General features: G+C 41.1%; 1 protein-coding gene across 1 annotated transcript; it reads left to right on the top strand.

Annotated features, from left to right (window-relative positions):
- Window positions 1-14,670: 14,670 nt before the first annotated feature.
- On the top strand, window positions 14,671-20,899 carry ino80c (INO80 complex subunit C). The gene is made up of 5 exons (XM_078171517.1): window positions 14,671-14,962; window positions 16,933-17,049; window positions 17,142-17,253; window positions 19,407-19,474; window positions 19,568-20,899. Exons 1-5 carry the CDS (start codon window positions 14,783-14,785, stop codon window positions 19,697-19,699), a joined length of 609 nt encoding a protein of 202 aa, XP_078027643.1. The 5' UTR covers window positions 14,671-14,782; the 3' UTR covers window positions 19,700-20,899.
- The last annotated feature ends 2,879 nt before the right edge of the window (window positions 20,900-23,778 follow it).

Raw genomic sequence — 23,778 nt, 5'->3', positions numbered from 1 at the left:
AAGGACCACAGCGTGACATGAAACAAACAAAACAGAGACAAAATTACCTCAATAAGACATAACATTACCTTTAATAGACCCAAACAACTACAAAAATACCACAAGGAGACACAAAATGACAAAAACAAGAGTCAAAGGAACTGCAGAGAGACAAAAAATTACCACAAAGAGACCCAAATGACTACAAAAAGACACAAACCATCACAAGGAGACACAAAACTACCTTAAAGAGATCCCAAAGGACTACGAAAAGACATGAGACAACCAAAACAGACACAAAATTACCTTAAAGAGACCAAACAGCTATAAAAACACAGAAAACAACAACAAAGGGACAAAATGGCTACAGAGAGACTCAAATGAACTGCAGAAAGACACAAAATTACCACAAAAATGGGCAAAACAACAACAACAAAAAAAACGCAACATGAAACAACCAATAAAGAATCAAAACAACCACACAGGGACACAAAACATCCAAAAACAGACAGAATTACCTCAATAAGACACAGCAATTTCTTAAAAAGACCCAAAAAACTACAAAAACACATAAAACAACCACAAGGAGACACAAAATGACCACTAAGAGACACAAACCACCACAAAGTCTGTGTCGTGCTCCTGTGTAGGAGAGGTTATGGGGCCCTTTGCATATCTGTACCCAGGGGCCCATTATCTCTTAATCTGCCCATGTTACAGAGTAAAATAAACCACATGGGAAACAGAGCAATGAAATAATTTAAGACAAATCCTTTAATAAATCATCCTAGTAAAATTAAAGGTCCATGTCATCTCTTTATTTGGAAGTAAAAAAAGACAAAATACTGAGACTAAACATGATTAGAATAATATCTATGATCTTGTAGCCTTTATCAAGTGCTGGCACACCAGCCTGTGTGAAATACAAGCACCTCAGTCTTCTCCTGTATGTGTTAAACATTTTATCTATTATTTACTTTTGAACAAGCCATGCAAATTAGGGTGGTGCAACAACTCACTGACAGAAAAAACAAATTCAAAACAAGCAACACTCTGAGTAAAACAAACAGGAAACCCAACTGAAGCTGCTACCCCTCCTTTTTAGAATTCTGAAATATTCCTCTGCCTGTTAAAACACAGGATATGAAAAGAAGCTCCTGTATTTAACATCCTTGCCATGTTCTTCTATTTTTAGTGATCCATCTATTTATCTGCTGAACTTATCAGTCTTTGTTAGTCAAAGCTGCTTCACGTTCCCAAAGTCTTATCAGGTCATTGGATGTTCCGATCGTGATAGTACAGGAAGTGTCATATCTGAATTAACCGGGAAACTTCAACACTGATTAAAAAAGAAATTTCACTGTTACATTATCTGTCCAACAGGACAAATGAGACGATAATAAAATCTCAATGTCTTCAAACAAGATGATAATAAAGTCCAAATGTCCTCAAATGAGATGATAATAAAGTCCTGATGTCCTCAAACGAGATGATAAAGAATCTTAAAATCAATTCAGAAGTTAACTGGCAGCCAATGGAGGGATACGAGAAATGGGGTGACGTGACCTAGGGATGGTCCCAGTTAAAATGCGAGCTGCAGCGTTCTGCACTAGTTGAAGCCGAGCTACTGGAGATTTACTGAAGCATGTAAGCAGTGCATTACAGTATTCAAGGTGCGAGAATACAACAGCATGAACAGGCTTTTCTAAGACAGCTGATTTAATTTTGATACAATTTCGGAGGTGGAAGTAGCAGGATTGACATGTGGTTCAAAATTCAATTGAGAATCAAAAGTGGTGCCTAAATTTCCTGCTATAGATTTTATACTAGTTGCCAGAGGACCAATAAATGGTTGTAATTTTCTTGCTTGGTGATTGGGGTCAAAGGTTATTACATCTGTCTTGTCTGAGTTTAGCTGCAGAATATCACTTTGCATTTTTTTTTCCGTTGACCTCACAATGGCAGGACTATCGGACAGTTTTTCGACATGCACCATAGGAACTATGCAGGTGGAACTAATATATTTTTATAAGCAGATGGTAACCAAGCAAATGAACAGTTCCCTAACAGCAGATGGTTCCTTCGCCATAAAACAGGAACTTGTTTTTAAGGGGCAAGAGATGCTTGAAAACTCACAAAACTTGGCACACATCAGGAGTCCTAAAAATTGTTATCTGATACGATTTTTATGAAGGAGCTCCCGCTGTATGTTTCACTTATAGGTATAAAAATTGGTAGGCATACGTAACATCCCAAGACGTACAAAAAACCCTCTTTTTGCCATGTGTTAAACCTAATAGGAAGTCAGCCATTTTGAATTACATCTGTTACTTTTGTGCATTTTTTGGCCATTTCCAGGGGCCATACTTTAACAAACTCCTCCTACAGATTTGTTCCGACTGACTTCAAATTTTGTCCATACCATCTTAAGACCTTGGACATCAAAAGTTGTTTAAGGCTTAGGTTTTTGACAAACTGTGTGACCATGGCAAGGTGTCAAATGCCAAACAGGAAGTGGTTTGTAACTCCAGAATACATGGTCCAATCTGCCCCAAACTTTACATGTGTTATGTGAAAAGGACAGCCACGTCAGCTGGCGTCCTGCCAGGACCCCCAAGTTGCACAGAAGTGCGAGGGCCTGTTCACTGCTGCTTGCAGCTTTAATTGTATGTGATTTTTTAAAATAATCTATATGATGCAAGAAGCAGCTGGCCCCCAGTAATTTTCATATTATCCTATCTGGCCCCCATTAAAAAAAGTTCAGACACCCCTGACTTAAATAAAGTCATGGAAATGGGTTGAAATAATATAGAAAGTTTTGAAAATTCTTTGGTAAAAATATGTGGGAACCCTGAAAGAATAACAGAAATCAAACCGGGTTATCAAATTAAAGCACTCACACCTTTAAAGTGGATTTGCTTTATCCCAAAAGTAGCTGACAGTAGGTTTTCTCATCCAAAAGAAACATATAATCACAGACAAGAAAAAACCCAAGGCTGTGAGAGGCTTTTGCAGATGTATAATGACTAATACAGGATGGCGAGCTTGTCAGAGGAGAATGCAAATAGGTTGTGTGTATCACATATTTAATCACTGACTGCGCTGAATCTCGCTTCCCGAATACATTCTGCATGACCTGACCCAGAAGTGCAGCCGTATTGCTATTCGCATTTCATCGAGTTGAGGCAGAGTGTTTCCTGCCTGTGCAGGTTGAACGCTGAGTCATAAAAATGAGACACGGCTCCTCTCTGACTTCATTATGTGCAACAGGAGTTTGGCAGTCATGCTGACACAAACCAATTTGCATATGTAACTCTTAAAAAAGCAGACTGACACTGAGTCTTGCACATCATATGGCAGCCACCCTGAATCTTTCGCAGAATTACACCCGAGAACGTATTGCCAATCAGAAAAAAACAAAAGAATTGACAATCCCTGTGAATGAACGGTCAATAAATTGGTATCAACTGTAGAAAATGAACTCACTGAGTCAGGCAGCTATAGCACTGCTTGGCACCGGCAACAGTCTGAGCACTCCCAAGTGCTTCTCTTATTCTGGTAATAAATTGTGACGAAAAAAAGGTTATGCCTGCAGTCAAGACATTTAAACACTCCCCTGATGGAACAGGTAATAGTGAGCAATACCATTGACATCTTATTTATAGCGCCTTGTAACTGAGAGCACTTGCCGTAAACAGTTCTCCTCTTCCTTGAGGTGGAAAACAGGAGCCAATTTTCTTTTGCACTCTCTTTTTCTCTCCCCTTTTCAGTCCAGTTTCTATCCTCAACATGTAACAATATACGACAGACTCTTAGCTGCATTGGAGGTCTCATTGGATTGATGGTATGTTTGCAAGTGGTGGCCAATAAAACAGCTGAAAGTTATAGCCCTCTGCCGTATCGACCTGTTAGAACTTCCCACCAGTCCCAGCAGTGATTTGTCGTTTATGTGTACATATTTCAGCACACAGGTATATATACTGTAAAGCCCAAGCTTCTGAATACCAGTGCTCCATATCTTGACCTAAGATCCTCAAGCCTACCCTCACTAGTCGTCTCTAGATTGAGGTCGGTAACGAAAGGTGACCGGGCTTTTGCTATCAAGAAGCTCTGGAATTCTCTGCCTGAGGAGATCAGGCTGGCTAGCACATCACCCATTTTTAAACTGTAGCTTTAGACATACCTTTACAGAAAAGCTTTCCCTTTTGATGGCTGATTTGTACTTTTTATTTGTAAAATTTGTGTTTTATTTCCTTCTGTTCTGTTTTTGACTCTGTGCACAGTTTTTCTTAACATTTTTTTTAAATTATGTTGTCTTCTTTTCATGCACTCTGTGAAGCGTAACCTCAGATAAGTGCTACACAAATATAATTGCTGTTAATTGTTATTATTATTATTACTATTATTATTAAAATTATTTTTATTTTGAAAGACAAGCTGCGAGCCGTTTACAATCATTCCAAGGGCCACAGCTGGCCCCTGGGCTGGACTTTGTACGTGTCTGATTTGAGGAGTTTAAAATGGGTGGGCTTATATTGCGATACAGCCATACATTATCAAACACCCATTTCCCAGGCATCTAAGGCTAAGCAACAGCTAGTTGCTACCTTTACTTGATCGTTTGACATTCTTGCCATCAACCAGCTGCGTGCCGAAAGACCAGACCACATGACCACGCCCCTTTTTGGGGGATCTAAAACCAAAGACCATATAGATTTCAATGCAATTTGACATGTTTGGATTATAATTGTGATATGCATTTATTTCTTGTTAAACAAACATTTGTTTTATAGACATGTCTTATAATTGTTCAGAGACCTTGCCTTAAGCTGAGTGTAAGCAATACCTTTTTCGATCTATTAGTGTGTGGTTCTTTGGGTGTCCGATTGTACACGTGCATGTATGATCGAATAAACTTCTACTACTACTACTACCTTAATCAGTTGAGGTCATTTGCCAGCATGTCCCTTCAGACTTCCACTGTCCAAGTGGATCAGTGACCCAAAAGGGCGCACAGCTTGGTGATGACTCGGTGCTGGTCTGGTCTATGTTTATCACATGATACTAGTGATGTTTCAATGGTCACAAGCACAGCAAGCACTAGATTTGAAATTCGTACTACTAGGGACATATTTCATTAAATACTAGATAGGGATGCATTATGATATCGGCACGTCATTGGTATCAGCTAATATTGGCTTTGAAATGGACTTTTAGAGTCGGCCAACATGCTTTTCCTTAATTTGCACAATGAATATTGAATATGAATGAATATAACATACATTGAAAAATATTGTATTTCATGTCTCCATCTGCTGGTGGGCCATCACGAGTAGAGTATGCATCATTATATGATGTTGATTCCACTACAGAAGAGACTTAATAATCACTAAAATTAAGTACGAAAAAAAGAGGATATATCAATATCCGTATCAGCTATTGACCAAATTAGTTTTCACGTATCGGCATATCGGATATCAGCAAAAAAAATCCAGGATGATGCATCCCTAATGTTAGACATGTTTCGGGATTTTATGAACATATTTTAAACAACAGACAAAACAATGTATGTTTAAAACTTTTCCAAAAAAACTGTTAATACTAAACCATTCCTGTCCTGGAAAACAGTTTTTCTAACTTCAAAACTTTTCCAGGAATTACATGACCGTGGGAACCCTGGTCTTTAGAAATAAATATTGTCGACTTCCGGTATGGCGCTGAGGCAGGCAGCTGTCCTAACCGATCAGTTTTAACCCCTGTGGAGGAGCAATTTTACGACAAGGAAACTAGACTTAAAAGCAACATGGAGGGGTCAAAGCCAAGAAAAATCAGAACTAAGGCAGGTCCTGGGCCAGACAGAGGAGAAACAACCAAGGAAAGCAGCAGCAGCGAAGAAAGTTACGAGAACAATAGCGAGACGGGAAAAGCTAATGAAGTTTTGGCTAACTCAAGCATGCAGGCCATCTATAATGAGATTCGGGCACTAAGATCAGATTTTAAAAGCGACAGGAGTGATTTCCGACTTTCTTTTTGTGAAGACACGAAGAATGAGCTGAATGAGTTTTGGGCAGAAATCAACCAGAAACTAAAGAAGCTACAGGCGACCTGCAAGCCACTAAAGCCCGAGTGACGGAGGCCATGATACCGTGAAACCACGATATTTTCTTCTACCGTAAAAATCTGACACCGTTGCAACCCTGAACACATGCTAACCGTATCTGTTGTGAAGTTTGCAGACAGTTTTCAGCTGACCATTCAATGCTCACGAACACAGAACAATTCAAGAGAAGTTCAAAGCACACTTCTTCCTCATCTAAATGTCCTCTTATTCACCACACAAGCTCCATATTCACCTTTTCTATCCATGCATACAAATGTCCTCAAACCATGCAGGGTCTGCCCACACACACAAGCACGACTGCATGCACGTGAGAGCTATCCCTCCCCATTACAAACACTGACACATATCCAGCACCAGTCAATGGCCTGCTGACACAGATCAATAAGATGTGCTTCAGGCTGTGGTTTACATGTTTGGCTTGCATACCACCCAGAGTCACTAGAGCAGAAAGCTCCACCAACCCGCTTACATAATCTCGTTTTAAATCACATCCCCAGCAGCATGTGTGCATATGTGTGCGTGTCAAAAAAAAAAAAAATCAACTTCAGCGTGAAAATGCTTTTTTTATGGCTATCTGTGGCAACAGGACGGTATGGAGAGCATCGCAGACAGCTGTGAGCAATACTAAACAGCTTCCCTTGTTTGACAGAAGAGCTCTGCGTGGTGCCCAGGTGTGTTTAGACTTTAAACTAGAGTGCAGCTGGTGCAAAATCTTTGACTTTGATGTCGCTGGTTTCAGCCTGCTGTCTGCCTGATACAGTAAGTGATGTGTTCATAAAGAAAGTGTGTGTGTGTGTGTGGGTCCAATGCCCCTCAGTTACAGCTCATAGTTTAACTTCACCCATAAAACATTCATATCTGTTTGCAATTGAGCTCGAGCAGAGTCTCTAGATATACTTTATTCATGTGGCTGGCAGCAGCAGTGTGCCAGCGCTGAAAAATGAATGAGACATTTGGAGAGACCTTCCTCTGAATCAGCATTTCCCCTGGGAGTGTGGTCCTGTGCGCGCTATATGATGGGACAAGGACGGAAAAGAAGCCGTTAAGGTTTCTGTGTGTGTGTCAAATACACATCCACACACACAGCATTACACCAGCATCCCTCAGTTCATCAAGGTCTCCGCAGCAGCTCAGAGGGCACTGTGTTGAATCTCGATGTGGTAGATCTTTTTTTTTGTGTGCGTGTGAAGATGTCTGGATGCTGACAGGTCCTTCCCTGGTGGGCCAGCGCAGACTGATGGATATGCTGGAGGCAGTTTCCCCTCAAAGGTGTTTGTGCAAAACACTGTGACTGAACGACAAGAGAATAACCATGTACCTCCCAAGGCGTAGCATCCTGCTCTAATCAACCAGCAGATTACCGGAGGCCACCTCAGCCTGCAGAGTAATGCTGACAGCTAAGCTTGTTTAATTTTACCTTAACTACAGTACTTTATAGATCCATGAGAGGAAAAGTTTTTCTCACTTCCTCTCTTTAACAGGTCGGGTCAACTGAAGTGCCTGTGGTTGCTTTTAAAGCTATATTCAAAAAAGACTTTCATAACTATTTGGTCATCCGTATATAGACAACACAGTATTCTACTGCAGTGCTTCTAAACCAGGGGTCTGATTTATAAACATTGCGTCCACAAAACGAGGCCTGAACGAGGCGTACGCCACTTCTCACGGAAAAGCTGTGATCAATAAAAACAGACTTGATGTGAGAAACTTTGACCCATGCTTCCGAACATTTTGGAAACAGGAAACTGACGACGCAGATGGTGAGGTGGAAGCCTGATTGTAGGAAGTGTTGAATATTTTATGGTGCACGCCATTTTTGGCTTTTGTCTGTACATACAGTTTTGGTATGGACCCTACGCACTGTTTTATAAATGAGACGCCAGGAGACTCCAACCCTGCAAGGTGTTGCAAGACGAATGTGAGGAGTTGCAAAAGGATTAATGTACAGACAAACAAACAAAAAAGCTACTCAATTTTAGATCCTTTTTTTCTGACATTTCTGTTTTTTTCTTTTTCTTGTAAAGCACTGGATAGTTTGACACCTCGGGCCTCTTAGGACCAGATCTGTGTGCTAGGTACCTGAGTAGATGGAGGACCAAAAATGGGGGTGGTACTGAACAGATCAAATGATACCTGCATTTAATCTTTTTTTCTATCCATATCTAGCTTGCAGCCAATCACTGTGAGCATTCCTCAATTTAATGCAACACATGATTGGCCCACTACCACAGCAGATACAACCCACTGAGTCTGCGGCGTGGTGAAGATGAGCGCCGTGTATATGTTTGAGTTTGCAGTTCAGTGTGCCGAAATGCCACCAAAACATTGGAAAGAATGGCTATACTACATGCCTGTGTGATCTGATGAAAATACATGCATAAAATGAAGTACTCTATTGGGTTCACTTTAAAGGTACTTGTATTAAACAATATCCAGCTCTACATACCGTTAAAAACTCCAAAAAACATAAAGGCATACTCATCTACAGCAGGGCTGTGTGCACAACCGGAGGGAAGTCTATCACGTATTTTTAACAGGTTGTCCTGCATTTAAACTAAACCCGTAAATCAGGGGTGGGAGATATGTCATGATATTTCAGGGTATTTTTGCGATAATGATATTCTTGACAATATAAGAAATTAGTTAAAAAATATTCTATTATTAATTTAAGAGCATAGAATTGCAACAAAATAAGTGATATAATTTCAGATTCAGATGAAACAATAAAAGAGGAGGGGAAGATCACTTTAATTAAAACTGTTCACGACTCATAGACATGTGAAGAGGGGTAATGAGAAGTATGTCCTCCTATTTTAGGGGTTATCAACAAAAAAAGGTTGGGACACATTGTTTCATGCCAACTGGTCACTCATGGTTAGGTCACTAAATACGTATCACAAATACGCTGTCAGTGTTGGGGAGTCATGAACCACAAGTCATTAAACTAGTGAACAAGTTGGAAAAAGTGGTCAAGTTGTGCTGTAAGATCACTGTGTTACTTTAAATAACCAATATTATCTGTATGAGGAGCAGGTCACCTCTAAAGCTCCGTCTATTGTCTCAGACTCTCAGCACCCCCTCCATGTTTCAGGTGCTTCCATCAGGGCAGAGGTTTGCCTCCCTAAATGTAGCGCTAAGCATTACAGATCATCCTTCGTCCCATCTGCCATCACTTATCTTAACCAGCAGAGACCAATAATGTCCATGATTTACCCCCGACAGTGTGTGATAATGGACTCTGTGTGTTTGTATTGTATTGACTGTTTTGTGGTACTCACGACTACTGTCTGTATCTCTGGGACATTAAATTTACCTTACCTTATTTTAGTTAACTACTGAACCTACAACCAATTTTTTGCCCATTAAAGAAAAGTTTTTTTGTTTTTTTTTGCTTTATTCAGTAATTTTAAATATTGATTATTACCATTTATTGACAAGTGTTCAGAGAAGTTGCTTGTTATTTGACTGCTATCATGCTATTTTAGAAGTCAGCCGGCAGGCCAAGTAATCCTGCTTGGTGCAGTTTCCCTACCTGGACTCTAGTTTCTGAAAGCAGGTGTCTGATGGACACTGTAAACAAAGTTAACCATCACTGACTTCAGTTTCACTGCTTCGCCGACGACATTCAGCTCCACATCTCCACCAAAGCCATCACTCCTGCCTCTCACTCTACCCTCACCAACTGCATCACCGAAATAGTGATTCCTCAAACTTAACTGTGACAAATCAGAAGTCATCATCATCGGCCCCAAATCTCTGACCAAGTCCACCCACAACTTCTCCCTCTCCATCGACGGTTGCACTGTGCTCTCCTCCCTGCATGTCTGTAACCTTGTTGTCATCTTTGATCAAACCCTCTCCTTTGACCAACACATCAAACACATCACCAAAACAGCCTTCTTCCATCTCAGGAACATCGCCCGCCTCCGTCTATCCCTCTGCTCTTCAGCTGCACAGACTCTCATCCACGCATTCATCACTTCCAGACTAGACCACTGCAACAGTTTTCTCTATGGTTCATCATATAAAACTCTCAAGAAACTACAGAACAACTACAGTTCATCAGTGGCTCGTCTTCTCACACACTCCCGCACCTGTGACCACATCACCCCGTCCTTCATAACCTCCATTGGCTCCCCATCTCCCAGAGAATCCACTTCAAGCTCCTCATCATCACTTACAAAGCTCTCCACAACCAGTTTCAAACATTTGTTAGAAAAGATGTTATTAAATTTCCTTCAGCTCAATTCTAATAAAACAGGAACCCTTGTAATTGGGTCATAGCATATTACGAAACAAATGCTGCCATCTACTGGTCACCTGTCTCAACACATAAAGCCTGTTGCAAGAAATCTTGGTGTCATGTTCGATAGTAATTTATATCTTTAACATCATGTCACTAAGCTTGTCCAATCATGTTTTTATCACCTCAGAAACATTGATAAAATAAGATCTACTTTAATTTTTGGAGATACAGAAACTGTTGTACATGCTTTTATCTCTTCATGTCTTTATTATTGCAACAGCCTTTATTACTGTCTCAGTAAAAAAAGGACTTCAGATTGTTCAGAACTCAGCCACAAGGCTTTTAAGCAAAACCAGGAAGTACGACCACATCACACGTTTTAGCCTTTTTACATTGGCTTCCAATGTAAAAAGTCTCCAGGGTGCTGGAAAGGACTCCGTCCGATTGTCGAACCTCAAAATCAGGAGGGGGCAATGCGGATTCAGTCCTGGCCATGGAACAGTGGACCAGCTCTTTTCTCTCATGAGGCTGCTGGAGGGGTCGCCGGAGTTTGCCCATCCAGTCTATATGTGTTTTGTGGGATTGGAGAAGGCTTACGACCGTGTCCCTTGAAGGGTCTTGCATGGGGTTCTGCGGGAGTATGGGGTACCAGGCTCGCTGCGATGAGTCATCTGGTCCCTGTATGACTGATGTGAGAGCTGTGTCCGCATACTCGGCGTAAAGTCAAACACATTCTCAGTGGGTGTTGGCTGATTCCATCTAGAGATAGGGTAAGAAGTTAGGAAATCAGGAGGGAGCTTGGAGTAGAGCCGTTGCTCCTTTGCGTCGAAAGGGGTCAGTTGAGGTGGTTCGGGCATCTGATCAGGATGCCTCCTGGGTGCCTCTTGTTAGAGGGTTAGGGTTAAGGTTAGGGGCACATCCCACTGGTAGGAGGCCCCGGGGCAGACCCAGAACACGCTGAAGGGATTACTTATCTCATCTGGCCTGGGAGCACCTTGGGGTCCCCCAGGAGGAGCTGGAAAGCATTACTGGGGAGAGGGACGTCTGGGGTGCTTTCCTTGGCCTGCTGCCCCCGCGACCCGGTCCCAGATAAGCGGATGAAAATGGATGGATGGATGGATGGATGGATGGACATTGGCTCCCTGTTTGTTTTATGATTGACTTTAAAATCTTAGTGATTACTTTCAAGGCTCTTCATGGCTCCAGACTACATTTCAGACCTCTTAATCCCTTCTGAACCTTTACGTAGTTTGAGATCTTCGGGCAGAGGTCTTCTGCTTGTCCAAGAGTCCAGACTGAAGACCAAAGGGGACAGAGTTTTGGCAATCAGGGCCTTGAGGCTCTGAAACCACCTGCCCAAGGTTATAAGGCTGTCTGAGTCACTGGCTTCTATCAGAAAGCATATCCTGACTTTATCTGAGCTTTCTTTTATTTCCCATTTATTACTTTGACTCTAGTTTGGGCCTGCCTTATTTTATCTTTTACGAGATGACATTTTATGACTTTATTTTATAGTCTTTGTCTTTTAAATGTGTTTAGTTTATTGTACAGCACTTTGTAACTGTGTTTTGAAAGGTGCTATATAAATAAGGTTAATTATTATTATTTATTCATGATCTCATTTCAAAAGTAACTTCACCAACATTGTCAGTAAGAGTGTGTTTGCACAGATCAGCCCTCAGCTTTCTGCATGCAGGACCTTCAGTTAAACACAGGGTGGCAGCAGCGCTCCACTGACAGGAGTCAGTCAGCTGCTGAGCCTCACTGTAATACCATTAGTAGAGCTTTTAGTAAAACTAACTCTGTTGTTTCCCCTTATTCATTCATGTTTTTATTCTTAAAATCTGCTCTACTTCAGGTGTCTGTACAACTTCAGGATCCATGGCAAGTTGTCAGACTGAAGAAGGACATACGGAGCAGACAGAAGACCGTCAGCTGGCTGCAGAGATGGATAAGCATTTTCCATTTTTATATCAAGTTCATCAGACTGCAACCATCTGTGAATAAATAGGGTTAATTTAACCTTGTGTTGTGGAATTTGCAGTCATAAAAATATTAGCAAATGTGCACTTATTTGTTGTTAGTTATGATGTCTCCAACTGTGCAGGGGAGGACAGGGTGGGTGGGTGCTGGGGGAAATATGGCGAACCATCACGGTACGCCATATTTCCCCCCAGCAAACCTCCTCACACTGCTGGCAGGTGAGGAGGTTCATTTGCCATTTGCTGGTGTTTTCTGTGTCTCCAAATTCCACAACACAACGTCTTCTACTTTTTCATAGATGAGGTTTGCATATTCTCTCCGTGTAGGCATTTTTACCTCTCAATTAACAAATAAACAAGTCAAGTCTGTCAATGGAGCGTTGTTTTTGTATTTGAGGTACCAAACTGTGAAAACCTTAAACAAGTGCAGCACACGAGTGAAAAATTCAAGGATGCCACGGATGAATTCTGCACAAGCACAACTAAAAGCAATGACTGCTCTGCTGAATACAAATATCGAGAGTGAAGGCATTCATTTGGCTATTTGGTGTTAATGAGGCCGACACTGAAGTGCTCTTCGTCTCCTTCAGCTTCTACAATTGCTTAGTTTTTTTAATTTGACATGTTTTTTATGCCTTGTTTTTGCTGAGGATTCCTCTATATTGTTCCTGTTTTATGCTGTTATTTTCATATCTTTTACTTTGATCATGACCGCTGTGAATGCACGACCACCAGGCACAATTTGTGAAACTAAACTACGGTATTATTGATTATTGCTATTTGTTGAAATGTTCATGGAAGTTGTTGCATGCTATTTTAAAAGTAACCTGGCTAACAGAGCTATTCTGATTGGTATACACACACACACACATACACACACACACATAAATATGGTACTTAGTACAAGATCAATAGAAGCAGGGGTCTACCACAGCAGACAGGACCCCAGGTGCAGGCTGTGCAAAGATGCTCCCAAGACAGTTCAGCACATAATAGCAGGGTGTGAGATGCAGGCAGGAAGAGCGTACATGGAACGCCATAACCAAGAGGCTGCCATAGTGTATAGGAACGAGTATGGACTGGAAATCCCAAGGACAGAATGTTAGACACCTCCTCAGGTGGTTGAGAATGACTGAGCTATGAGCTGAGATCATGTGGGACTTCCAGATCCAGACTGACAAACTGCTAATGGCTGACCAACTGGACTATGTGTTGATCGACAAACAGCAGAAGAAGGCAGAGGTGATAGATGTAGCAATCCCGACGATGGCAACATCAGGAAGAAGGTATACAAGAAGCTGGAAAAATACCAAGGGCTGAAAGAGGAGCTAGAAAAAATGTGGGGATTGAAGGTAACAATGGTGCCAGTGCTAATCGAGCTTTCGGGGCTGTGACCCCCAAACTGGGAGAGTGGCTCCTGCAGATTCCAGGTACAACATCTGAGGTCTCTGTCCAGAAGAGTGCAGTCATAGGGTTCTGCACAGCTAAGATACTGACTCTTAAAAATCTCAATGGTGGGGAAGAACCGGGTGGGAGGAGGAAGAGAATTCCACAGTTTTGGGGCAGCAATAGAGAAGCTCCTGTCCCCATAACACTTAGTCCTAGATCTCAAGACTGATAAAAACCTTTGATCGGAGGATCTTATCTCTCTGGCTGTGTGATATGGGGACAGGAGTTCTGTTAAGTAGGAGGGGGCAAGACCATTGTGCGCCTTATATACAAGCATCAGAATTTTAAAATCAATCCTGTAGCTAACAGGCAGCCAGTGTAGTGAGGCAAGAATGGGGGTGATGTGCTCCCTCTTCTTTGACCTTGTCAAAAGACCTTGTCACTTTAGTTTGGTGTGATGTCTGGATTACTACAGGAGTGGAAATGTACAGAAAAATGCACATGTAATGACAGCGAGTAGCAGGCTGACTGAATGTGGAGAAACTGAGGAATATTGTTGACATTGCATTTATTTTTCTGAAGACATCACAGGTGGATTGTCATCTGTTTTGTAAATGATTAGGGGTTTTAAAATGTACTTTTTTTAACCAAAAAAAGGGAAACATTTGAAGGTGTTTGTTATTTATATGATATCATGCTGTGGTTGTGCCCACCTGCGATCAAATTGGGCTAAAATGAGTTTGACACCGCTGCCATAGATGCTGTATATGCTTCATACACTAAAACGAATTTATATATTTTTGTTATTTTGTTACACATTTTCAATTAAGATAATAAATATCAATATATAATAATATGCAGTCATATTAACACATTATTACTCGTTAATAATAATAATAATTACATTTTTATTACAGCGATTTCTAAATTTGATCCCGGAAGTGAAACAATTCCACATCCGGGTGAAGCGATATTTACAATCCGAATGAGTGACGGCTAATGCTAAGTATCCAGAGCTAAAGCTTCTCCTCACATCGTATATTAAAACCACTTTGTTCACCACAAATGGCAGCTCAGATCCCCACAACCGTCAGGGCCCCGCCGGCAGCCGCCACCTCTGCCGCTCTCCGGGGGAAGAAACGTCCCGCAAGTCCGGCGGTGTCTGCCGCGCAGCAGGTCACCGGGACCGGGAGCTGCAGCATCAAGAAGAAGAAAGGGCTGCTCACAGTGACACCAGCAACACAGGTGACACGGTGAAGCTCATCAGACTGTAATGGAGTGAATAGTGTAGGGGTTAGGTTTGTTCAGCTGCAAGGAAAATGCACAGCAACCAAGATGTGATGCTACTCAGTCTCAGCTTACAAACATTATTTTCCTTACTAATTAAACTGCAGAAACTTTCTTTTGATTATTCACAGACAAAGAAAAGCAGCAAATCTTCACATTTGAGACGCTTGAACCCAGAGAATGTTGGGCACTGTTGCCTGAAAACTGAATTAAAGGAGCAGTTTGTGGGAAAAAGTGGCATCTAGCTGTGAGGATTACAACCAGCTGAAACCTCTCCTGGTTAGAATTCTGTCAGTGTTCATTGTTGGATAAGTTTTAACCAGGAGCAGAATTATCCACACAGGTCTCCTTCTACCCAGAGCAAACAGATATAGTGATTATAGTTGGTAACAAAAAAAAAGAAGGAATAAAGCAGTTTCATGTTACATATCAGTGTTTCTGTGATGCATTTTTTCCTCTGGTAACTGAAGATCCAGTAGCTGTATTTTACAAACATTCTGATAATATTCTGAGAGCTCCTAATTTAGCCTAATATCTTTAAGTAAGGAGTCCTAGCATAGGCGTGATTTAGGAAAGTTCTTAGAGCAGCTCTGAGCAAGTGATGTGATGTTTGCGAATGAGCCGAGTCTTTGAACTGGCTCTTTAGAGTGAATGAGCCAGTTCGTGTTGATGACCCCCCTCGGTTAGAAACGAACAGTAGGAAGCTAACCCATTATCAGCTAGCATTTGCTTGTATTGACAGGCTTTTTGTTTATAAAGGACGTTGCTATGGTTACACCAAATTTTATATCTGTGGAGTCTATTCTGGGTCCACGTTACAATATCCAGATCACGTAATGCGATAAATCAGCAATGCGATTCATCGTTGAACCCACCCGTCTTTGTTTGTGGCATTACAGCGTTATTGCATTGGGCGGGAAATGTGTGTGTATCCCTAGTGAGATCAACCACAAACATTACTCCTGCATGACCTTATCTGTAGCATTTCATTTACTCACATCCAGCGTTTTGAGAATATTTCTCCGACCTCTTTGTGTTTCCACCATTTTCTTCTCTTAAGCATCTTGAAAGACCTTCTCACTGCTCCTAGCAGTTTTTCACCTCAGAAACTTTTATATTTACCAGGACCTAGTCTAAACTTTAAGGGGTGATTCTCAAATAACGTCATAATCCTAAGACTTGTCGTAGAATTTTTACACAAGGAGCAACTTTTTGTACCAGGAAGATTTGTGAATACGACCCCAAATGTTCAGAAGGTTCTTACCAGGAGCTAAATTACCCACAGAGGTCTCTTCCTCTCCAAAACAAACAGACGTGATGATTTAAAGTGGTAAAAACACTGAATAAAGCAGTTCCACGTTAAAAATCAGTGTTTTCGGACGCCATTTGTCTTGCTCTGGAGGGGCTGCTAACTATGGTGGCTGATGCGAACAGTCCTATCAAGAGCCAGTTTTGGCGCTGGGCTATTTGAGAAACATGGCGGTGCAACATGGTGATCTCCATGGACGAGGACCTGCTCCTTATGTAGAGATAAGCAGCTCATTTTAACACAACAAAACATGACAGTTGTTATTTTCAGGTGATTTTACACAAAAAAGACCCACTAATTTTATTTATTCCATTTCTACTAATATATCCCCCTAAATCCTACAAACTGAACCTTTAAACTATCAATCAATCATCTAAACACTGAGTAGATGTTTCAGATCTAAGGGCAGAAGCAAACAGTGCATCACAGAAACACAGTGCACACAAATGTACAAGTATCAGCGTCACAACAGCTACTGAGACAGTCATTAAGTTGTATCTTAAAGGTTCACTTCACACTGTGTTCAGCCAAGTGTAGATTTTGTTTACATTCAAAACACTTGTATAACAAGTAGCTTAAAATCAAATGCGATTGCTGTTCGTCTTTCATGTCTCATCAGATAACAGCCGTGGAGTCAGTGGCTGAGGTGAAGCCAGTGGGAACAGCTGACTGCGGTCCAGCCACCATCGCAGAGCCCCCAGCAAAGCCTCCGCCGTTCAAAGACCCCACGTTTATGGTGAGCAACCACGTGGGTTTTAAGTTTATCTCCGTCTTTGGCTTTTCACTCAACTTCTCCCTCTTCTACTCCTCCTCTTAATCTCGGGGCAGCACTCGGGGATCGGTGGAGCAGCAGCAGGTAAAAAGAACAGGACCTGGAAGAATCTCAAACAGATTCTGGCCCTGGAGCGGACTCTATCCTGGAAGCTTAATGATCCCAGCTGTGAGTTTTTGTATCTTACTTTAACCTGGTACACATGCTACATTTTTTATATCAAAACAAGTCGGCTCTGTCTAACCCCAGTGTCCAAGATATAAATTATTTTGTGTTATGAATAATTTTTAAGGTGTGCAACAAATCTTTGGTTTAAATGTTTTAAAGTTTGAAGCAAAAGTACATGTTACTATTTTATAAAGTGATCTATTCTACCAGTGTTTAATATGAAACTGAATCTCACTAATATGTTGTGTCAAAACACTATTACAGTGCCCTCCAAAAGTATTGGAACAGTGAGGCCAATTCTTTTATTTTTGTTGTAGACTGAATATATTTGGGTTTGACATCAAAAGATGAATATGGGACAAGAGATCAACATTTCAGCTTTTATTTCCAGGTATTTACATCTGGATCTGATACACAACTTAGAAGATAGCACCTTTTGTTTGAACCCACCCATTTTTCATGAGAGCAAAAGTATTGGAACATGTGACTGACAGGTGTGTTTTGTTGCCCAGGTGTCTCCCAATTACATTGATTATTCAAACAATAAATAGCACTGAATGTCTGAGCTCAGTTTCAAATTGGGTACGATAGGTTTTGCCTGTGCAGACTGCATTTAGAGGTGGAACCAACATGAAAACCAGAGAGCTGTCTATGGGTGAAAAAGAAGCAATTGTGAATCTGAGAGAAGATGGACAATCAATCAGAGCCATTGCACAAACATTGGCCATAGCCAGTACAACCATTTGGAATGTCCTGAAGAAGAAAGAAACCACTGGTGTACTAAGCAACAGACGTCGAACAGGTAGACCAAGGAAAACATCAGCAGTTGATGACAGAAACATTGTGAGAGCTGTAAAGAAAGACCCTAAAACAACTGTTAGTGACATCAGCAACAACCTCCAGAGGGCAGGAGTGAAGGTATCACAATCTACTGTTCGCAGAAGACTTCATGAACAAAAGTACAGAGGCTACACCAGAAGATGCAAACCACTCATTAGCAAGAAGAATAGGAAGGCCAGGCTGGAATTTGCCAAAAGGTACAGAGATGAGCCTCAAAAATTCTGGGAAAAAGTTTTATGGACTGATGAGACAAAGATTAACTTTTTCCAAAGTGATGGAAAGGCGAAAGTTTGGAGAAAGAAAGGATCTGCTCATGATCCCAAACATACAAGCTCATCTGTGAAACACGGTGGAGGTAATGTCATGGCTTGGGCTTGCATGGCTCCTTCTGGGACGGACTCTTTCATCTTCATTGATGATGTAACACATGATGGCAGCAGCAAAATGAACTCACAAGTCTACAGAAACATTTTGTCTGCTAATTTAAAGAAAGATGCAACCAAACTGATTGGGAGATCCTTCATCATGCAGCAAGATAACGACCCAAAACACACTGCCAAAACAACAAAGGAGTTCATCAGGGGCAAGAAGTGGAAGGTTTTAGACTGGCCAAGTCAGTCTCCAGACTTAAACCCAATAGAGCATGCATTTTACCTGCTGAAGAGGAGACTGAAGGGAGTAACCCCCCAAAACAAACAACAACTGAAAGAGGCTGCGGTGAAAGCCTGGAAAAGCATCACAAAAGAAGAATGCAAAAGTTTGGTGATGTCAATGGGTCACAGGCTTGATGCAGTTATTGAAAGCAAAGGATTTGCAACTAAATATTAAGTCTCATTCACTTTAATCTATTTTAAGTTTATATGTTCCAATACTTTTGCTCACCTAAAAAAATTGTGTTCCATTACAAATAATGCTATCTTCTAAGTTGTGTATCAGATCCAGATGTAAATACCTGGAAATAAACGCTGAAATGTTGATCTCTTGTCTCATATTCATCTTTTGATGTCAAACCCAAATGTTTTCAGTCTACAACAAAAGTAAACGAATTGGACTCACTGTTCCAATACTTTTGGAGGGCACTGTATCTCCTATATATCTTACTAAAATGCATTTAAAATTATTTTTTGTTAATGTGGTTTAATGTTTGGGGCAAAAGTAGGCTTTGAAAGTTCTTTGCAGTACACTGTACTTCAAAGCTGTGTAATATTGCATTAAATATAAGACTGCAGTGATAAGTTTGTGTCACTTTTAGAAGAAAGGGCCATCATGGTACAGCTTTAATCAGGAGCTCAATTTCCTTCCTGTGTTCACAGACTACAACATTGACACTCCTCCTTCTCTAAAGCCAACCAAGAAATACTCTGACATCTCTGGACTCCCTGTGAGTTGCTAAATTTTCATTGTACAATCAACGAAATAACTTTCTTGGGCAGAATAAAGGACACACTGAATACCCTCTCTCGTCTTTCCTCAGGCAAACTACACAGACCCCCAGACAAAGCTACGCTTCACGTCCAGCGAGGAGTTCTCCTACATCCGTCTCCTCCCCACTGATGTTGTTACCGGCTACCTGGCGCTCCGGAAGGCAACTTGCATTGTACCCTGATGGCCGAGCGAGGCTTGAACCCTGAAACAGGTTCAAACCAGAACTGAACCTCTGTCAGTGTAGGAAGCCGTTGGAGAGGACAGGCTGCGATTAGTGAGGACGCAAAGTGAAGACCGCTGAACTCACAGACTGGCCACCACTAAACATCCGCACAACTGATTTCAAAGAAGGCAACCTGAGTCATAATTGTTACTGCGTAGGGCTGGGTGTTGTTTAAAATATTACGATTCTAGTACCAATACCGGTGCCCTTAAAGGGGTACAGATACCAGTAGAGTACTTAATTCGATAACCATAATATGAATACGGTGGCATGTAGTGTAGCGATACTTTCAAATGTTTTGGTAGCATTTCGGTACGCTGAATTGCCAACCCCATCAAATACACCGTGCTCAACTTCATCACACCACAGACTCTATGTGTTGTAACGTGAGATGCTGTCATGGGACTGTAAGCTCCACGCCGGGGACAGTTGTGAGAGTCCGCCCAGATGCACATACACAGTGATGGGGCTAACTGTTAGCATCATACAGCTAACATTAACTAACACTTATTAATGGTTAACAACAGCGTCAAGCCATTTCGGTGTCTGTGTAAGTTTGTTGGGACAGTTTTACAGCTTGCTGTTGGATGTTGGACACTGCTGCTGTGCTAGGTCATGCTAACTGGGCAGATGTTGAACAGGAAGAAGAAGAGCGGCTCCGGAGATGGCAGCAACAGAAAGTTTGCTAATTTCTGGAGGGGAGTCGGGATGGTACAGAATCAGACTCCCGACGCAAAGAGGATCAAGTGCAGCTATGGGGTCTACATGGGAGTCTACAAACTAATGAGTGATGTCTCATTAGTTTGTAGACTCCCATTTCGACGCCTTGAGTTCGGCAATTCGGTCATCGCCATCTTGGTTTTTTGAAGCCAGAAGTGACCATATTTGGGCGAGAGGCTGGAGCTGTGGAAGAGCGAGGGGTGGATCTGACTGAGAGCCGAGGACACTACTGGCAGACAGCCTGCCTGTCCTGCAGTTTTTGTTTGGCACTTGTGTGTTGGCTTCATTTTTCAGTCCCTACGGTTGCTGCTTGGTCTGTACTTTAAAGGTATTCATTACTGACACCCAGCCTTGTTACTGTGCGACAAAATAAATGCAACAAATGTGAAATTTCTGTGTTCTTTCCTCATTAAATAAAATCAGTGATTTCTTCTTTTACTTGTGAGATATTTTTGTCTTCAATAGCTGGATATTATAATGTCATCCTTTCTGGACAAAACACGTGACTCTGTCAGGGGACAGAAAGAGTTTTTAAGTTCATTCAAAAGTCAGCAGTAGAATTTTAATTTTGCTCATTTGTTCAAATACATGTCTCGGTATCCTCAGTATTTTCCCATGAAGTGTTGCTATAAACCTTCGCATACATTTGAGAGTTTGGTGTGGATTACTCCTCCTTAATCCCTGGGAACAGTTGTTTCTCAAGTACTGAATACAAGCATTACTGGCCATGCTGCTGTGCGCCCCCTTGTGGCAAAAGATCAAGATTCAGTTTGTCATTTTTCTTATGTTTCTGCATATATAATAAAGATGAAATACTGTTATCCCAGCCCGCAGCAGTGCAATAGAAAAGAACAATATATGTATATATTAAAAAAAAAAAAACATCTATATGTATCAAAAAACTTGCTGTTAACAACAACCTTACTAACACTCGATACAAAAACCTTAGTTAAGAACAAGAAATAAAATTACAGGAGTGGCACGGTCAGCACGGTCATTCAAGTATTTAAAAAGCAGTAAAGTATTAAAAGTATTTAAAAACATCTGTCTCCAGTTGTGTAAATTAAGTCAGGTTGACATAGGGAGAAGTTTTTTTTTTTTTTTTTGTCATTTTCAGATGATTTGTTACTTTTTTCATAAGGAGCTCATTAAAACCATGTTAAATTAGGTGTTGACGTTTGATTTTAATGGTTCCACTTTTCATCTGCTCTTTCTTTTAAGCTTCTTTGTATAAAAATGCACCTTTTCTAAGTTGAACACAGAGACAAAATTGCTGGCTAATATTTGTTTCAGCCTCCAGTGTGCTTGAATGAGAACTGGTATATGTGGATGTATTTTCTTTTTACTATTTTAACTTTTAAAAAGCCTCCTGAGGACAGGTGTTTACAGGAGATTACTACTAACACTACAATTTTAATGTCGCTGTGATGTCTCTATCAAATAAAATAAACTAAACTAGGGCTGGGCAATATGAAGACAATGAGATATAACAATATTTTTGAACAAATACCTCGATATTGATTGACTACTGTGGCTTTTAAAAACTATTTACACAATGTGGATATAATGGCGAAGTGGGGAACAGTCTGGTAAGTTCAGAAAATGACATAACTTTACTGTAATGCAGCATTTAAAACCAGGAAAACCAACACACTCACTCCAACCTCGTCACATATTGACATTTTAGTCATGGACTCTTGACGTGCAAGGTACCCTGGGTGCGTTGGTTGTTGACCTTCTGGGACACTGTGTCAAGTTTCAAAATACACCTCTGTTTTCACAGGAAATTTACTGTTTCCATACAGTCTCCTTCAAAATAAATGCACTATGTCGGTACAACCCTGCAATTTGAACGTTTTTTTTCTTTCAACAATGAACTTGTGGTTGGGTTTAGGAAAAAAGAACAGGGTTTGGCTTTAGAATCTTACGGGACATGAACACTGCTCGCTTGGGTGAAAGCTGGTGTTTGTTGGACACATCCACCATCCCTCCTGTCCACCCCACTCCTTAAACTATAATGGAAACCACCTCATATTATGCCGACGCAAAAGGACGCCTTTTTTCGTTTTTTTCGCCGCAAGTCATTGCCCAAGCACTGGATTTTGACGACTTCGGAAAACACTTATGACATTATGATATCCAAATTTAAGATGGTTTCTAATCCCATATCATGCTATCGGTATAATATCGATATATTGTCCAACCCTAATGAAAACCTTAATCACACTTGTTGGACATTGATATAAAACACTCCCCTGTGCCTTCAATGAAACATCCACCTCTGCTGCAGCTCTTTCTTGGACCCTCTGTTATATGCAGCAGTCTGCATGTATGTAAGCTATGCAAATACAGCTGAGCCAAGTCTGCCTCTTAATAAGCCAAGAGCCACCAAGCAGGCCTAATTTCACATGCGCCATATGTAAATGTAGAATTGGTTCCACATGGTTCTAATTCCACAGCTGCATTTGATGTATGATTTGCTCTTTGACTGGTAGAGTGAGGATGTCTCATTAATCACACATGGCAGGCATCCTGGATCATTTCCATGGTATATTTTACGCTATTTTTCACAAACCTGATGAATAAGGCCCAGCGTATTTCTCATGTGAATGATCCCTATTATGCAGAAACTAAGAATAAAGGCAGCGGCACGGTCTTTTGAAAAGTACAAAAAAAAAGCAGAATAAAAATGAAACCTGCAACCTCTGTGAGCCGTCCGCTGTATGCACTGAGCTGCGAGTCCTTACCTGATGAGACGGAGATGGAGAGGTACATTTGCCAGTCGAAATGATAATTCTTCAGCTTCTGCAATCCTTCCTTGATGCTTTGTTTACACAAACCCTGTGAACAGACATCGCCACAAGTCTTTGTTCAAAACCAGTCAGCTGTGTATTTCATTTATTCAGCACTTTAAAGGTCCAGTGTGTAGAGTTTAGGGGATATATTGGCAGGTGTGGAATATGATATAATAAGTATGTTTTCTTGAGTTTGTAATCAACTGAAGAACTGGGGTCACCAACGTTTACTATTAGAAGAGCCATTTTTGGCCAAAAAAAGGAGAAAAAAAGCTGATTTGAGCCTTATGATGAAGATATCTGAATTAGTCTATCAACATTACCAGTGGCTCCAAACGAGCATCCATTAATATCTTTTACCACAAGGTGGCTCCTCTGCAGTGGGCTATCCATGATTATTTGCCACTTGAACTTTGCAGCGATGGCGGTGTGAGCAAACAAGTCTGTCCGCATACTAATAAATTCTCTGTTTTCCATTCCGGGAGTTAGCGTATAACTCCCGGGAACTTACATGTACTTTCC

Source organism: Epinephelus lanceolatus, chromosome 10 (assembly GCF_041903045.1).
Source record: "Epinephelus lanceolatus isolate andai-2023 chromosome 10, ASM4190304v1, whole genome shotgun sequence".
NCBI lineage: Eukaryota > Metazoa > Chordata > Actinopteri > Perciformes > Serranidae > Epinephelus > Epinephelus lanceolatus.
Note: the sequence above shows the minus strand (reverse complement) of the source record. Positions and strands in the feature narration are given on the sequence as shown.